This window comes from Chiloscyllium plagiosum, unplaced genomic scaffold (genome assembly GCF_037043375.1).
Source record: "Chiloscyllium plagiosum isolate Xiang-an unplaced genomic scaffold, Cpla_swu_hap1 HiC_scaffold_10, whole genome shotgun sequence".
Taxonomy (NCBI): Eukaryota; Metazoa; Chordata; class Chondrichthyes; order Orectolobiformes; family Hemiscylliidae; genus Chiloscyllium; species Chiloscyllium plagiosum.
The window spans coordinates 98,457,250-98,476,139 of NW_028270148.1; the positions used below are offsets into that span (position 1 = coordinate 98,457,250).

The following is an 18,890-nucleotide window of genomic DNA, read 5'->3' on the forward strand; positions in this document are numbered from 1 at the left end:
GGGAAATGAGGAAGCTGTTGAAATCCATATTTATCCCAAGTGGCTGCAAGGTCCCGAGGCAGAGTATGAGGCGTTCTTCCTCCAGCGTCGGGTGTAACGGTTTGGCAGTAGAGGAGTCCCAGAACCTGCGTGTCCTTGACTGACATAGCTGGGTCCCATGCGGGTGCCCACGACTACCCCTTTGGTTTGGAGGAAGTGGGAGGATTGGAAGGAGAAGTTGTTGAGGGTGAGGACCGGTTCAGCCAGGCGGATGAGGGTGTCGGTGAAGAGTACTGGTTAGGACGGTGTGAGAGGAAGAAATGGAGGGCTTGGAGACCTTCTTCCCTCCTGTGTGGCTGACGATGTCCTCCAGCGTATCTCCTCCACTTCATACAACACTGACCTGAATCCCACCCCTCCCAAAGCTACAAGGACAGAACCTCCCTGTGCCCAAAATGTCGATTCTCCTGCTCCTCAGATGCTGCCTGACCTGCTGTACTCTCTCAGTAACACACGCTCGACTAATGTTCAAACCTGGACTGGTACATAAAGGTTTGCACTCTGACTGGCATTCTCCAGTTGAGTTGAAGCAGGCTTTTTAACTCCTGTTCTTGTGTATTCTTCAAAGGGAAGAACAAAAAATATGCTTGCAGTTTGGGACTTCGGCGATATGGGCAACTTGCTATTGAGCAGGAGTTCATCAGTCTCTCATTATCGTTGTAATCATAAGATCAAAGTCCAGTCTGTTTTGACTTGTATACCTCCCACTACTCTTGTTGTTTGATGTTCTCTTCACATCCGTGGGTGTGGTATTTATTGGTCCCACGTAGAATTTTTGCCGGTCAACCACTGAATTTATGTCTGCAGTCATTTTGTCTCTGTATCAGTCCTCTTTTACAAAAAAAAACCCAATTTGGAATTAAGGGCTAAAAAGCCATCCATATATTTTGGGGTTCTGACAGTATCTAAACAATATTGATACTGCACTTTATGAAGAGAAATCTCCACTCAATGTTGCTTTTGAAAGCCATGTTCTGAATGAACATGCTACAGTATCTCTTGGATGATAGATAATCTAGAAATATTGAACTATTTCCTGGGATGTAAAGAAAACTTATAGGTTATATTCCGGGTGGCACGGTGGCTTAGTGGTTAACACTGCTGCCTCACGGCACCAGGAAGCTGGTTTCGATTCAAACCTTGGGTGATTGTATGGAGTTTACACATTCTTCCCATGTCTGTGTGGATTTCCACCAGGTGCTCAAGTTTCCTTGCACAATCCCAAGCTGTGTGGTTTAGGTGAATTGGCCATGCTAAATTGCCCTGTAGTGTCCAGGGATGTGCAGGGTAGGTGGGTTAGCCATGGTAACTGCGGGATTATGGGCATAGTGTCGGGGGCTGTGTCTGGGTGGGTTGCTCTTTAGATGGTCAGTGACTCAACAGGCCAAGTGGCCTCTTTACGCACAATAGCAATTCCAGAAATATTTTTAGATATTTTGGAAATGGTATATAATTTCCTGAGAACCTTTGAAGTTTTGACCTTACAATGAGATTGATTGTTGAACTAGGAATGAAACAAGTCAACACCAGAATCTGGCTCAGTAATATGATCCTTCCAAAAAGGTGAATGCATCATCCTGCAGATCATCAGATTGGCATGTCACTACCACACCCACTTCTCCAGCTTGACAGTAATCAGCAGATAGTGTTGAGATAGGATAGCAGCCAATTGGCACTTTGGCAAATGAGATGCCATCAAACTCAAAGCTAGCTCCTTATTCATAATGGTTTATGATATTTAAAATACACTTTTGAAACAACTAAGTGTTTTGTCATGATCCCTCTAAAGACTGAACTGGATGTGGTCTTGACTCTTCTACAACCATATCATTGCAGCTAATGTGCTTTATCCGGGTTTATATTCAGAGATTACCATATACTTTCTCAGTCATCTTATAAGATCCTCTCTTGTTGTCCTTTCTCCAAGTATGAGAACACAGTGTCTAATTGTCCTAATATTTGTGTTAGCTAGTCAAACTGTAGGAGGTTCATTTTGAGAACTGTCTACTTCACTGTTATTGTCTCTGTCATCTCCAGTACACTTAGTTCCTCCTTATCTACTTCCCTACCCAATAGCTTTTCACAATGTTTATGTGACATAACCTATTCTTCTTCCTGTGAACAGAGGTATTTGTCAGGTAAGTCACTTTACAAATCCACTTAATTACTTGCTATGAACCACTGAATTTTGCTTTCAGAGAATTGCCTTGCAAAGGTAACAAGACTAAAACTTCATCTCCCACTTGAAACATACTAATTGCTAAATGTTTATTTGCCCATTCTATCTTTTTCACTTGTGAAACAGTCAAATGCTGTTGTGCTCCCTTACTCGCTTCTGAGTCTTTCTAACAACATCAACACATCATCATCATTGAGGATTCATCTTTTTGGTTCAGTGACATCTTTAATCAATTTTAATAGACCTCTAATCTCATGACCATAAACCAATTCAACTTCAACACGGTACATTTATTTAGGAATCTGTACTAGAAAATGTTAAGGAATCTAATTTTTGTCCCAGTCTTGTGAGTTGTAAAGATCTTGTGTTTTTGTGTTGTGACTTTTTTTAAAAGATAGAGTGGATTGAAATGAAAAAGAGCTGTTTTTGAGTGTTTGAAAGGGTGGCTATATGTCTTAAAGGCATACAGTGACATTTGTTACAAGAATTATTTAAACAACTGTTTTAACATGCAGTAATTGAAGTTTTGACTGAAATTTGAAGCTGAGGGGATGTACAGTTGGTTGGCAGCAAGAAATTAATTTGTCTTTGGACCAGTTCACCAGTTTTTGCCTGTCAACAACGTGATTAGTTCTCAGTTTAACCTGAGTACAGGTTTCAGAGAGACTGAAAATACAGTTCTTCCTTAGCTTGTGAGCAAGCTCCTGTTCTCCGCAGTCAAAACTCACTGTTAACCTGAAGAAAACTAGTTTATCCTACCTGCAATAGTTGTTGCAAGCTGTGACTTTTTAACTGCTGTGTCAGAGAATTTCTAAGAGTGAGCTTGCCATCTTGTGTGTCTCTTATTAACTAGTGGATACCTCCAGAGAAAGACAACCAAACAGATAAGAGACTAAAAAACTAAAGAAAGGGATTACAAAAATGCAAAAACAGCACTAATCTTGCTGAATGGAAGAGACACAAAGACCAACAAAGGGCCTCAAAGCAGTTTGTAAGAGCTGGTGAGATGAGGATTTTGAAAGGAAACCTTCCAGGGACATTAAAATCAATGAGAAGAAATTTTGTAGTGGTGTAAAGGGAAAGCAGGTGGTCAGGAACACTGTTGGCCCACTAAGGACTGAAAGTGGGGATGTTGTCAATGACTATGGGGAAATGGCAGATGTGTTGAATAGTTAATTTGCCTCAGTATTTACAGTAGAAAAGGAGCATAACTTGCTGTAAGTCCCAAGGAAATTAATAGTGGACTGGGAACAGGGACTGAATAAACTTAATGGAAATAAAACATTAGAAATCAAGAAATTGATGGAATTAAAGAATGACAAATCCCTGGAGCCTGATAGTTTCTATCTGAGGATGTTAAAGGAAGTTCCAACTATCGTGAGTTCTCTAGATATGAGTTGTCCCTCTGGATTGGAAAAATTCACAATTCACTCCACTTTTTAAAGAAAGGCAAAAGAATAAATCCAGGAAATGACAGACTAGTTTTCCTCACATTGGTAATGGGGAAGTTGTTGAAATTTATGATAAAGGACCGATCAAGGATAAAAGTTTTCAGTTAATCAAAAAGAGTCAACATGGATTCATGACAGATAGGTCATGCCTGACGAGCCTGTCTGAATTTCATAAAAAGGTGACTAAGGTAGTGGTGGAGAAATGTCTCTGATGATGTTTATGTGGACTTCCAGAAGGCATTTGATAAAAGTTCCACATAAGAGGCTGTTAACTCATGGAACTGAGGGCAAATTACTGACATGGCTGGAAAGTTGGTTGAATAACAGACAACATAAAGTAGGGATCATAAGTATGTACTCAGATTAGCAGGATTTAACCAGATCTCTGTTAGGGCCTCAATCATTTACATTATTAATTACTTGGGTAATGGTGTAGAAAGTCAAATATCCAAATTTGCTAATGACACAAAGTTAAATGTCATTGTAGACAGTATAGATGACAGCATAAAATTACAAAACAATATTAATGGATTAAATGGGTAAAACTGTGGAAGGTGTAGCTCAATGTAAACCGGTGTGAGGTTATCCATTTTGTATCAAGAAAAGATAGAGCAAGGTTCCTTTTAGATGGTATGAACGTATATATAATGGATGTCCAAAGAGACTTTGGGAATGGGTTCAGATGCATAATCTTTAAAATACCACTAACAGGTGCAGAAAATAATCAAGAAAACTAATGGAATGCTGGCCTTTATAGGTAAAGGATATAGATGTTATGGTGCAGTAAAAGAAATCTCTGTTTCGACCCCACTTGGAGTACTGTGAGCAGATCTGGGTTCCACACCTTAGGAAGGGAGGGCCTGGGAGGGAGTACAGTGTAGGTTTATGAGAATGAAACCTGGCCTTTAGCTATGAGGAGAGATTTTACAAATTAAGCTTCTTTTCTCTCTCATTTAGAAGGCTAAGGCTTGATCTAATAGAATAGATCTTCAAGATATTATCACAAAAAGGCAAGATAAAGATAAATATTTCCATTGGTGGGGACTCTAGAACGAGAGGGGCATTGGTCTGGTCCTAATTCTCAGACATTCAGGAGAGATGTTAGGAAATGCTTCTGCACACAAAGGGTGGGAGACATTTGGAACACTCTTCCTCAAACAGCAGTAGATGCAGAATTAGTTGATGATTTTAAATCTGAGGTAGATAAATTTTTGTTCAGCAAAAGTATTAAAGGTTATTGGACAAAGGCAGATATATGGAGTAAGGCCACAGATCAGCCATGATCTCAATGAATGATGAAGATACAACTTTCACTCCTGCTAAATCATTCTCCCAGAGTAAATCAACTCTGTCTACAGGTAATTTCTTATCTGCTCTGACCACCACTGGTCCAGACGACAGATCACATTTCAGTTGGTGCAATGGAACCAGGATATAGTCTTCACCTATCTTATTTACTTTGGCTTTCATTGAACTCTCTGGAAAGAAAATGGAATCCTCCTCCAGCAAGAAACTTTGAGTAGTGTTTGTGTTCCCTACTATAATTATGGACTTTGTTATGTCCTTTGAAAAAAGCAGAGTTTTCTTTCCTTTAGGCAAAAAAAACCTTCATGTCTCTCATCTAGCTTACATACTTTTGCCCTCACAACATTGTTTACATCTGCTCTTAGTTGAACTTGAAGCTACAATCTGATCCATGGCCTTTTCCTTTTCAGTTTCCTATTTGAAATCATTCTTACAAGCTCCAACAAGTATCATAGGTTTCCCTCATAATTTTTAGCATTCTAAATGAACATATCCCATCTTGTTGCAGTGTAAAAACCATAGTTTCACATTTCCACCCTTGGAGCTTTCCCTTCTGATCTGAGGCGGCGGCTTAGGGGCATTCCCGCTTTCCACTCTTTACTCTGGCTACTCGTCTTTCCTCCACACTCCAATTTTCCATCCCTTTCAAATCTATGAGGCGAATGAAAAAAATATTTTGTTTTATGTATTAGCTCATAATCAGCAGCCATTATTGCAGCTTGTCTAGCTATTGCAATTTTTGGTCTTCAGCATAGCTTCTTATTACAGAAGATATTCTTCAAAGAAAATAATCTTTCAGAAAGCTTCATACTTCTACTGCTCATATCCACTTGTAAGAATTACTTGGCTTAACCCTATGAAATTCAGGATAGATTTGCTCTGATTTATTTACTTAAATTTGGGAACTTGTACCTGTATGCCTCAGGCACTAACTCAAATGTACCTTTTTTGTAACATAATCCCAAAAGATCACCTGTGACAGTGAAGTATAAATTTCCTGTGCTTTACCTATCAACTTGCTGCACTTAAGCAATGTCCAATGTTCTTTTGCCCAATTCACTTTTCTCAATATTTTCTCAATATTTTCTCAAATGACATGAAGAATAACTCCAGAGTCTTTTCCTCAAATTTTGGTAAGGCTTGTGCAAACTTAAACATTTGCATACTGGACTTCAAATTGCAACTCAGATTCTCCCAATCAAGGCCTAAAATATCTCCTGTATTACCCACTTAATTTTAAACTTATGTTCATGTTCTGTTGCTTTCTCTTTTTTGTAATATTAATTTGAGTTTTTTCTTTTATATTTTGACTTTTCATTTCCATTTCTTATGTTCTTAATTCCATTTCCTTTTCCTTTTCCTTTTTTTATATCTGCCATTTCTCGTTCCTTCTTTTTCTTCTCACGTTCAAGCTGCTTTAACTATCATTGAATATCTACTGATTCTAATGTTTCACAACCCGAATATCTGGTCTCTCTTGAACTTCCTTTAAACCCAAGTTCCGGGCTAGTACCTCAATTATCTCTGCCTTCATAATTCTGTCAGGCAATGCTACCTCCAGTTTACCCGACAGGTCAATCAACTTGGTCTTTGAACATTCATTTAAGACTTGTCAAGGACAGCTTTAACACCTACAGGAAATGATTTGCATTTCCAGTGCCATGTCTTAAATGTAATACAAAACCCTTTTTTCCTTCACCCAGGCCATTTACTAATACCACACACAAATCCTCATTGGCTATGTTACAAAATCAACCTTAGAAGAGCCCCCAAACTTGGTTGCACCTCACTGGGGTAGGATGCTGGATATCAAATCCCATTTTTCAGAGAATTGTCATAAAAATTAAAAATGTTATAAAAACATGCAAGAATTCTCCAATTTATCTGTCTTTTATGCCCATGTTGACTGGAAGCATCAAAATAGATTCTAGGTACAGATAAACACTTGTGAACCATCATCATACAACTCTACTAGTTAAGACTTGAACTCCCTTAACAGCTTCCCCTACGTGCACATACAATTATGGGTGGAGGGTAAGACTGGGAAAGCAATTCAATGATTCCTGCCCACAGGGCTCACTGAGATGATCCTTTTGACTTGTCAGGACCTCCTGTTCCTTGATTCTCCTTCTCTAGATCTTTTTCCTTGTTTGTGGAAGGTATAGGGTGGCTGGTTCACACTTGTAAAGACTTTGGCTTGCAGTCTAAGAGCCAGCAACTGCTGAGAGAAAAAATGAACTGACTTTCTCTAGGCTTAGTGTGTTTTTTTTACTGCAGAGAAAAGAGACAGATCCTGCTCTTGCAGAGATCTAATGGCTTCTAAGCAAACATTCACACCCATGTGAGCAGCATGATGGCTCACTGGTTGCCACTGCTAGCTCACATCAATCCCAGCCTTGAGTGACTGTTTGGAGTTTACACTTTCTCCCTGTATCTTCATGGATTTTTGCCTGGTGCTTTGGTTTCTTTATACAGTCCAGAAATGTGCAGGTTAGGGAGGATTAGCCATGCTAAATTGCCTCATAGTGTCCAGGTATCTACAAGTTAGGTGGGCTAGCCATGATAATTACGGGGATAGGGTAGGGGGTTGAATGTGGGTGGGATGCTCTCCAAAGCATTTGTACGGACTTAACAGGCCAAATGGCCTCTTTCTGCAGGTATTCTGTGATTCTACATGCTGTTAAGTTTCTGGGAACCAATCACATAGGTGTTGACCAGTAGAAGTCCTTTATCATTTACAGCCGGTCACCACTTCAGAGACCAATCAGCTTCTTGTTGCTAGCTGAACCTCTATTCGTACACAGACCTGTTAGCTCCAGCTTGGCTATAAATTAGACAGTTCACTCAACCTCAACCAGCCCCACTGGCTGAACAAAGCAGTCTAAACAGCACTTACAATGGATCTCTGGCAACTTGTTTTTTTCAAATACAGGCATCCTTTCCACAGTCTTGACTTTTAAAACAGCCTTTTTCCCCACTTCAGTCCACAGTCAAAGTACAGAAAAATAAAAGGTATAGTCCTCACATGGTTAGTCAAAAAAAATTGCCACTTTTTTAAGCAAGTCAATTTATAGCTTTACGATCCTTTCCAAGAGCAACATCTTCATTTTCTGAAGTTTCTGTTTCTTTCCAATACTTTAATATATGCTTGCAGGTCCAAAATAGCAGCATTTGCCAGACCCAAATTATTTTGGTTTACTACATTGCCTTCCTTTATTTGTTCATTCGCCTGGAATTCTGCTGCTGTATTCTATTCTTACTCCCATGACATAAAATCTGCAGGCAAACTCAAAGCTGACAGTAGGTTTGTTTGCATTTGACATCAATCTGATTCCGTCTCTCTAGAATATTACTGCATCTTTCATGTTAAAATTTTGGACCTTTGACTCTCTGGACACATCTTTTGTTAAGAAAATAAATCTTCCTACAACAGGATTATATTTGGTTCCTGTTTCTTTGAGTACATCATCTATTCCAGTAGATTTGCCCCTATCTCAGAAGATAGCAACCGCCTATTCCCCATGAGGTCACTTCCTCATAGGAAATCAACATTGTTAATTGATTGTGCCAACACTATTCCTCTAAGAACATATCCATTGACTCAAGAAGCACAGCTTAAGTTTGCTCTACCCATTGGAACAGCTAAACAATCCTTATCAGTTCCCTGCATCAATGGTATTTTATTTATCAAATTCTCTGGAGAGAAGTGAATGTTTTTTGCTGACATCAAACATCAAACCCAACCTATCTCCCTAAAACAGGTCATCTTTTACAGTCCTTTATCAAACAAATGGAGTTACTTCACCCTCAAAGATAAAACCCTCATAATGTTTTACACTCTGATTTGCACCAATTGAAAATCCATTACACGGTGTAGGTTTGTCACCCATTTCGCCTACTGGTACAGTAATTCCTGGAAAAACACTAAACACACTTACTAAAGCTTACACTTACCTCTGTCTCTGGTTTTAACTTGCAGCCAGCATTCTGCTATTACGTGTCCTGCTTTATGGTAATAAAACAACTCGACTTCTTCAAATCATTCCTATGTTCTCTACTAGCTGGAGGAGCATCAGTTGTTTTTTTTTCATTTCTATTATCCTGCCTCTATAGTAAATTATTTGTTATCATTTCACTTGTCTCTGTGGCGCCTTTGTGGATTTGTGAGCAATGGTTCACTACCACTTGAATGTTCTAGGTTAAGTTGTAACTATCAGCTGAACCAACTACTTCCTCAATATTAAAATCTTTATGGTGGTGGATTTTGGTTCCTAAAGGAATACTTGTTTCAGATACCCTCGTTGACAACACCTCTTGAAGGTTTTCAGAATTCCAGTTCACCTTTGTGGACCATCAATCAGAGACCAAAACTTCAAGGTAGAGGTGGTCATTGCAACAGCACAGATTGGAGTTGTGCATCACAAGCATGCAGAAATCTCATGCAACTGACTCCCTGGGAATTGCTGGGAAGTTAGAATTTCCTCAGAGCAAATAACTGTCAGCTGGAACCAGCATCCCACCACCCACCTTGTTTTGGTCAATCAGGAAGCGTCGTCATATATAGTCAAGGGGCTCATCCAATTCCGTCCTGAGGATTGGCCACCATCTGTAAGGTGCTTGGTCCTTTCAGAGTTCAGGGATCGGTGTCCCTGCAGTCTGCAATTGGAACAGGTCATTGCACTCTGGAGCTGGACAGCTCTCTCAATGCTTCATGAGACAGGGGTTTTGGTGGACAGGGTGGAGAAGTGGAGGGCAGTTCTTTTTCCATTGCCACAGGAAGCCAATCTGGATCCAAATTGTGGGCCAGGTTGGTGCTGCATCCCAGATGGTCAGTCCTGCATCCCAGATGGTCAGTCCTGTGGTCACATGCAGTGAAAACATCAGTCTGGGGATTGTGGGTCAGTTTTTCATCCAGTGAGACAAAAGGAGGGATTGAGCATGATGGATGTGGATGCAAGGGCAGTTAGTGGTGATGCACAAACAGGAGAAGCAGTGAGGTGGCCCAGTAAGTGAGTGGGAAGCATGTTTGAGAGGATGAACTATGTGAGAACCATTGACACACCATACTGAAAGCAATAATGAGAGTGGTATTCCATGAACCTTAGTAAGGGGCATGTGCAGTGACAGGGCTACAGTGACTGAGGTAAGTGAGTGTGAAGAAGCAGAGCGAAGACCCTTTTAGAGCACAAAAGATCATTGACCTTCCTGCACTGTTTGTTATCCCTCTTCATCTGGGATGCAGCAACAACCAGGCCCACATTTTGGGTTCAGATTGGCCTCCTGAGGCAGTCTAGTGGAAAAAGGACTGCCCTCCACTTCTCCACCCTGTTCATCAAAACACCTGTCTCATGAAGCAGTGAAGAGCTGTCCAGCTGCAGAGTGCAATGGCCTGTTACTGGCTTGCAGCACCTGAAGTGGTGTGCGGCTTAGCTTTAAATGTGACACCCAGTGGCCCGAATACCACAGGTCCCGGCACTGGTGAGTACCTCCATTTCTCTGACCAGGTGGTTCCCTGAGAAAGATGCCCTAGAGCTTGGCAACAGAATTAACAAGGTAAAGAATGGAAGATTGCGTGAGAAAGGTCACTCCAAGCCATGCAGTCTAGGTATTGTGAATTTCACTTGGCAAAATATTTTAACTGAAAATTGGAAAATTCCATCCAATGCAGTCAAGTCTTTTGGTGCATTACTTGAACAACTTTCTGACTAAGAGATAGGAGTGTCATCAGTGAATAACAGCTTAATTGATTTACAGCAGCTGGTGAAATTATAGAACACACTGAATACACAAAATATTTTGAAGGAGCATTGGGCCTAGGTGGAAGGTTGAGAACTGATTTTTTTAATCCTCTATTTTGCTGTTGTGATTTCTTGTGTCCCATTATCCGAAAACCTAAGTATTAATGTTGTTGATCTGTGTTACACAGACAGCAAAGTGTAGCAGACAGATTGGGTGCACCAACATTTTCGTACGATACTTCAAAAAATAACATTTTAGTAGTAGATATTTCTTACAAGAAAAGCTTCTTCACAGACTACTTAGAATATGGATCTAGCTACCACAAGGAATGATTAAGGCCCTTTGTAATTCAGGGGAACACAAGGACAAAGGAGGAAAGAATAGAAGGAAGGGCTATTAATTTGGGTCTCTGCAGCATCCTCAATTTTAATCACCTTAATCGCAGTTATGCCTTTAGCTTCCAAGTCCCTAGTCTCTGGAATTATTTCCCTTCTCTCTATCTCACTTTCCTCCTGTAAGAATCTTCTGAAAACACAGTATTGACCAAGGTTTCTAATTAGCTTCCCACTATCACCTTATGTGGTGCAGAATCCAATTTTATCTGATCATTTGAAGCAACTTGGGATGACACTATTTGAATGTAGCTGGTTATTATTGTTGGTGGGAGGAAGATCACTTGGACTGAATGCCCTATTTCTTTGCTGTAAATTCTATGTAAGTGTATAAAGGAGAGACAGAGAACCATAAGAACAGTTTTGGAATGAAGACTGTATGACACCTTAGTTGTATTTAGCATTATTCTGTTGTCTTGCACCTTTAAAGTCAAGTTGTGCAATTGTTACAACTCCCTAACTTTAATTGTTCAGAGTGAGTGCTTGCTGGATTTGCAGCTTTGTACCTGTTTGCACAGAATGTTTATTGTGCAGTAGGTGTGGAGTCTTACCACGCCTCAGGGTTGGGAGGTGAGCTTGTTGTTGTCAGGGTGCCAATTTTCAACCATAAGTTGCTGATGGCAACAGCTAATTCTGGTGGAGAGAGGAGCTAGGGTGGAAATGACATCGTCGCCAGGAAAGGAAGGGTGTTCTGGAAAGGGAAGGGCAAGCTATCCAAACGTGTGCAGAGAGAGGCACTAGTTTCCGGTAGGAAAGACTGCAGATTGAGAAAATGAGGAGAGCTGCTATTATCCTGAATTGTTAATCACCTGGACTTGTTTCAACTGTTGGGAATTAAAAGCTCTTCAATACTAAGTATTGTTTCAATGGGATGGATTTCTAACTAAGGCTTGAGGGACTGCAGGTGCACAGACTACATGCTGACAATCGAGGAAGAGTAACTCTATAAGAGCCGGAGTTCTGACATTCTTGATATCACATGGTGAGTTTAATCCAAGTGATAAGCCAACAAATGTGACTGACTGCATTTCTCCCACTACTTAGGATCTAAAACCCCAGGGGTATACTTTTTATATTGTTCATGTTTTGGCCATATATTATGTTTAACAACCTGATTTACAGTTTTTAATGAGTTACTAATTTCAGGTGTATTTTCAGCAATTACAACAATTTATATTCAAATTGTGGCCTTCAGTGTGATAATATATTCCAGGACACTTCACAGGAATATCACAATATAAAATGTGATACTGAGCCACATAAAGAGATGTTAGGTCAGATGACCAAAACTGGCAGTTCAGAAATTAAGTGGTTCTGCCTGTTTATTCAGGTGGAGATTGAAACAATGAGGCTGAGGTTTGATACATAGCCAGGTATGCCATTCTGTGGGTGGATATTTTTCAAAGATTGGTTTTTGATACTTCAAATATATTTTAAAAAACAAAAAAATTACATTGTTATTTCATATTATAGAAATATGCCAATTCCTGACTGATGTTTGATATTTGGTCCTTTAAATTCAGTCACAGTACAAAAAGACTTGACTACAGTTTTACATTTTTACACTGAATATATTGCAATATAATTAATTTACTAATAGTTTAATACATTAATGTTCAGTCAAAACAACAGTGTAATTGTTTCAATTGTTTCACAAATATCCAAAGTCCAAAATGAAGGATATTTTCTGAATCTCAAGTTTCAGTTTGCAAATCTTTAGGCAGAATCTTTATTATCCCCGATCGAGCTTCTCTGCTTCTGTATTCCACCTGTTTGACTATAACCTGGTGTTGTGTGATTTTTAACTTTGTACACCGCAGTCCAACACCAGCATCTCCAGATCATCCGTATTTTACTATCAACAATCCTTTTGTCTGCCCATCTCTATTTTATCTCTGTCTGGGCTCGCTCTCTTTCCACTTTTCCACCCAGTTATCGGTATCAGTTTCGCCTTTTCATAGCTGCAGTCAGTTCTGAAATAGGGATCAGTGGACTTGACACTAACGCTGCTTTCTCATTAAAGATGCTGCCAGACCGGCTGAGTTTCTCCGGAAACGTCTATTTATTGTTTGATTAAGATCTTCGATGCCTGCGGTTCTTTGTTTTATAATAACGAAGCATCTGGTCATGGCGGGGGGAGGGGGAAGGCAGAATATCAGTTTCCCTGAATGAAGTTGAGACAACGGTGAGAAACTGGGAGGAAAGCAAAAACACTTTATAAGAAGCTGCCTACAAAAGCTCCAATTGCATTTCTGTTAAATCCGCTTTCACTGTGTGCTCGGGAAACACATTCCAGATCACCACAACTTCGCCGTTTTAAAGGAACTCACTTTATCAGCACTACCATTCCAAAACTAATCTGCTGACTGACTTCGATCCGGACCCTCTGCTGTGCTGACAGTGGAAACTGAGGAGAATCGATGAAAACTACTCGTCACATTATCCATTCCTCCAGTTTCTCTTTCTCTCACCGTTCTATAAAGCAAGAACTATTTTTTTGCGGGGCGGGGGGGGGGGTGATGTGGTAGAGAGTGGTAAAGTTTTAGCGAAGGGAGTGAGCTTTCCAGCGGCCAAAGTTCACAGCCTCGACTGTGCAGTCTGCCTCAGAGTTGAAACTTTCCCTTTGTTAGGCTGTTGGTTTGAATGTGTCCGTGTGAATACTTGAGTCAAGCAGATGCAGCACTTTGCACACACTGCGATTGTTCTCCGGGAGCATCTGACATCAGAGCAGCTTTTGTAGCGAAGTGTTGATACCGAGGGGAGGGTGGGAAATGTGGGAGAGAGTCATGTGAAGGAGGAAGAGCTCACTTTGGCAGGAGGGGAGGGGAGAGGCGGCTATCTCAAGATCTGCACCGCTCTCGGGAGTCGGGAAGCCTTTCATTCCCCGTCTCTCGAGGAGGACCCGTTTTGCTCCAGCGAATTCGTTCATCTCGCAGGACCGCCGGCCTTTCCAACCCCCCCCCCCCCGTTCACGCCCCTTCCTCGCCTTGGCCAAGAGCAGAAAAGTTTTGTTTTCGCTTGGAGTTGGAATCTCCCGGGCATCTGGCTGAGGGAACTTTGTGGAGTTGGTGGTGGCCGGGGGGTGGAATCCTGCAGAAGTGACAGGCGGCGAGCTGTCCCTCATTCTGTGTGTGTGTCTGTCTGTCTGTCTCTCCCCCCAACCCCTCCCTGGCTCGGCAGGGAGGCAGAGAGTTGGAAGAGGAGGTGAGTTGGGGGGAGGGAAAGACTGAGGCCGGGCTATGAGGAGTGGATGGCCCACTGAGCTCCTGAGGGGGTTGGGAAGATTCCTTGCTGAGCGGGGCCAGTCGACTCTCTCCCCTCCTTCCCATTTCCCTTGTTGAGGGCCATTTGTCGTCTGCTGCCCTGATTGATAGCCTCGGAGCTTCACCAGTGACTCGTGGTTGAGCTGCCGTCGATCGGAGGACCTTGGGGAACAGTGCGATGGATGAAGACCCCGATACTCCCCATGAGTGTCCGCCCCTCTCGGCCGACCTGCCCGAAGCGTTCTGCACCCTCTGGAAGGATATGATGGGGATGTTGGTGAGTTGGGGGAGGGGGAGTATGGGTGGTGTCATTCAGGAAGGTTCAGTTGTTCGGCGGTTTCCTTCTGGGGAATAAGCAAACCAAAGGAAAATCGGTCAGGAAGAGCAGATGTTTAAGAGAGCCTCCGACCAGTTACTTCAAAGCATTTTCCAATTCGGTTCTCCCTCAGATTTAATTGCTTCACTGTTTGATCTGGTCCATCTTCTGTGTTAGCGAAAGCACACTCAAGTTGCATGTTCAGGTATTAAGACACGGTTCCTCACGAGAGCTTTGCGGCAGAGGTTTTACCACCTTTCTGACAATCGTGGCTGTCAGTCGGTTTATCTCAATGTTCTGGTGCACTTTATATTTTGGTCAGTGAAAGGATATTCCGGTATTTTCTCACCTGTCAGCTTGGGAGCCTGATACACCTGGGTCAGTTCGAGTGTTCACAGGCATCTGACCAACAGTCCAGCGGTGAATTCGTGCATGTTCAAATATCTGGCACGCTGTTAGCAATAATTCAATCAAGTGTATTCAAATATTGACGCACAGTTACTAGTTGTCATTTTGGACATGTTCATCTGCTTGGTGTACCCTTGGTAGTGGCCAATTTAAGACTGTGTTCAGGTATCTGATGTACCTGTTACCATTAAGTAAGAGAATCTCAGATATGTGACTTTACTCAAACTATTCATTAGTAAAAGCATTGTATTCAGGTATCTGACATGTTGTTAGTGTTGATTAGAATGTGTGTTCAGGTATCTGATTTACCATTAGTATTGGCCAGTTTGAGCATGTCATATATCTGATGTTAGTTGGTACTGGGTCAATTTGAGACTGTACAGGTATCTGTACTATAATTAATGGTCAATTTAAGAGTGCAGCTAACTGACACACTTAATAGTTGTTAGTTGAGAGCCATCTGATGTACCAGTACTAGTATGGTCAGTTGGAGGATGTTCTGATTTTTGACACTCTGTTAATAATGGTCATTCAGTACACCTGTTATCTGTAATGCAGTGGTAACAATGGTCAATTAGTTCATGTCATTCGATTGTGGTAATCGAGAATCATTTTGAGAAAGTTCAATTATTTGACACGCTTTAACAATGGTTAATTTGACATTTTTCAGTCATTTGCTGTATTCTTACCAAAGGTTGGTGTCTCATTTATTGTTACTTATGGTCATCTTGGAGGGTGTGAGCTCTCTGATGAGATATTACACAAGGTCAGTTTCAGTGTGTCCACTTAGGTGATGCAATTTTACTTGTGGCTGATCCAAGCATGTTCATCTCTAATGGAATTTTATTACATTTTAATCATGTTTGGGTATCTCCTAAGCTTTCAGCTGCCTTGATGTGGAGGTGCCGATGTTGGACTAAGATGGACAAAGTCAGAAATCACATTACACCAGATTATAGTCCAGCAGGTTTATTTGAAATCACAAGCTTTTGGAGCATAGCTCCTTTGTCAAGTGAAGTAAGAGAAAAGCGCACACAACTTATGCACAGAGAAATCAAAAGATCATACAAATGGTGAGAGTGGGTTGTTGAATAATAATTCTCTTCAGATGATCAAGGGTATTAGACGGTGTGAATAAAGTGTCAACAGCTGAATAATAACTATAGGGATGACCTGTAATCCAGTTAAATGAGGCCAAGAGATAATTACAAAAAAAAATTAAAATATGGTGCTGAAGACAAACCAAATGGCTGGAATGACATGGAACAAAAACAGAAGCTGCTGGAAAAGCCAAGCAGCTCTAGCAGCATTTGTGAAGAAAAGCCAGAGGAAAGATTGCTGGACCTGATTTAACTCTGATTTTTTCTTCACAGACCTGCTGAGCCCCTCTCAGCAACCCCTCCCTTGCTTCTGATTTACAGCATCTGCTGTTCTTTTGCTTTTTATTTGACTGTAATAACATGACATTGTTAAATAACATTAAATGGTTTCTCTCGAGCACCATCTTATTTTTAATTTTTTTTGTAATTCTAACTCTGCCACATTTAATTGTATTATAGGTCATCCCTTCAGTTATTATTTAGCTATTGACACTTTGCTCACATTGTCTAAAACCTTTGGTCACCTGCAGTCTTATTGTTCGACACTCCACTCACCATTTGTATGATCTTTTGATCTCTGTGCCCATAAATTGTGTTCTGTGTGCTTCTCTCTCACTTCACGTAATGAAGGGTCTATGCTCCAAAAGCTTGTGATTTAAGCTAAACCTGTTGGACTACAATCTGTTTTCGTGTGATTTCTGACTTCAGATGCATTGTTAATAACAGTTGTATTATCTAGCTAGTGATGGTCAGCTCATGTGTCAGGTATCTGACTCACTTCATTATTGAGCAGTTGAGCATGTTTAGCTATCTGATGCACTTTTGTTCTGCTTCGGACTGTCCAGATATCTAACATGCTTTTACTAATGTATAGTTTGAGTAAGTTCACATATCTGAGACAGTCTTACTTAATGCTAAACTTAAAATGTTCAAGTATTTGACACACTTACCACCATCTTTTTGAGCTCAGGTCTTCTCTTACATTGTTAGCAACTATCTGTTTGTGTGTTCAGTTTTCACAGTGTTGTTCATGGTCATTTTGAATGTTGAAGAAATTTGATCTATTGTAACTAATAGTCAGTTTGAGAATATCTAGGGTCAGTTGAAGGTTTAAAGTTCTGTTGCAAATGCAATTCAAGAGCATTTAGGTATATGATGAACTTTTTCAATAGTCAGCTCATAAAAGTTCAGGTACTTTGCACACAAAAAGTTATTTTGAACATATTCAGGTATCTGATGCACTTGCACACCAGTCTATTTGATTCTTTCAAATACCTGAACACATTGTTAGTAATGATCAGTCCCCGTGTGGTTAGTTTTTTTGGCACATTGTTGCAAATCATCAGTTTTAGTATGTTCAGGTAAATGATACGCATTATTGCTAAAATAATACTTCAAGCATGTCCTAGTATCCATCTGTTACATGCTAGGTCCAGAGTGTGTCAAGTTATTTAATACACTGGTACCAATGGTCATTGAGTACTGTAGTATCTGATGCGCTGACAGTCCATGCGTGTTTACCTACCTGATGTTCAATTATGAATAGTCTGAGTGTATTCACCTGTCTGATGAACTGTTAACAATGATCAATTGCATAATCACATATCTGGCACATTAATACTAATGGTCAATTAGAGCGGGCAGTTTTCTGGCATGTTGTTACCAATGAGTTATCTGGGTATGTTCAGGTATTTGATGTGTTGTCACGAACAGCCAGTTCATATCTGTTCAGTATTCTGTTGCAGTGTCACTCCTGTTCAGTTAGGCTATACATATTAATGTATTTTAAGTCGTGTCCAAGTAATTGGCACACTGTTGCCAGAAGATAAATCAAGCATGTTCAGTTATCTAACACACCGGTTTTAGGTTATTCAGGTGTCTCGGGTATTCTTATTAATGGTAAACACCAGTGTATTCCACTTTCTGAAGCAGGGTTGCTAACAGCCAGTTTGAGTATGTTCTGATATCGGATACACTATTTATAATCACTTCTGCTATATTCAGATTGTTGATAGTCTATAACTTGAATGTATTTTGGTGAAACTCCATTTTATACACGAACTTGAATTGAGTATCACTTTGTGAAGTGAAATTCTTTTGCATTGACAGCCATTGTCTCTTCTGCATTTATGTGGAGAGATCAAATTCTGTTTAGTCAGATCTCTGAGGTCTTTGACTTCAGGAAAATAAATCCAGTTACAGTTGGCCACCAGTTACTTTGATAATTCGCTGGTTTTTATCTTAGAAATTAAGTTTCCATTGTGTTCAAGTGTTCTGAGCCCCACAAGACGTGGTTCACAATGTATGAACATAAGCTTCCACCAGAGCTTTGTAAAATCTGATTATTTTACATATCATTTCTATTTCTCACACATTCCTAAGAAGTTCTATGATGCAGTATCAATATCACAGCAAATTAGTCTCAAGTCCAGGCTATAGGCTTCCCTTCTGTGTGGAAAGAGCCAGTCTTTCGGATGTCCCCCAATATTAAAGGTCTAGGACATAGGCTTCCTGAAAATGTAGAAGAACTCAGTATATAGATTGTCTTGATAAATTGTTGCATTTTTAATTCTTTGCTGTTTAGGATATGAGGCATAAAAAAACAGCCAAGAATGGAATACCTCCTTGAATAATTAATTTTATTGGCTCAATAGTTTTACAAGCAAACATGCATCCAGTCTTATCTGGAGTTGCAAAG

At 40.4% G+C, this 18,890-nt stretch overlaps 1 protein-coding gene across 8 annotated transcripts in view; it reads left to right on the plus strand.

Moving 5' to 3' along the window:
• The window catches only part of sash1a (SAM and SH3 domain containing 1a), a 130,240-nt gene that overhangs the window by 40,785 nt on the left and 70,565 nt on the right, over positions 1-18,890 (plus strand). For 2 of the 8 annotated variants that reach the window (XM_043696469.2, XM_087991573.1), the window contains exon 1: positions 11,886-12,087. The exons of 4 other annotated variants lie outside the window; for them this stretch is intronic. In XM_043696469.2, coding sequence (XP_043552404.2) covers positions 12,085-12,087 — 3 coding nt within the window. In that variant the 5' untranslated portion in view covers positions 11,886-12,084. Of the gene's footprint in view, positions 1-11,885; positions 12,088-14,005; positions 14,646-18,890 lie in introns of those variants that run through there. 2 more of the 8 variants (XM_043696468.2, XM_043696470.2) reach the window with 1 other exon arrangement.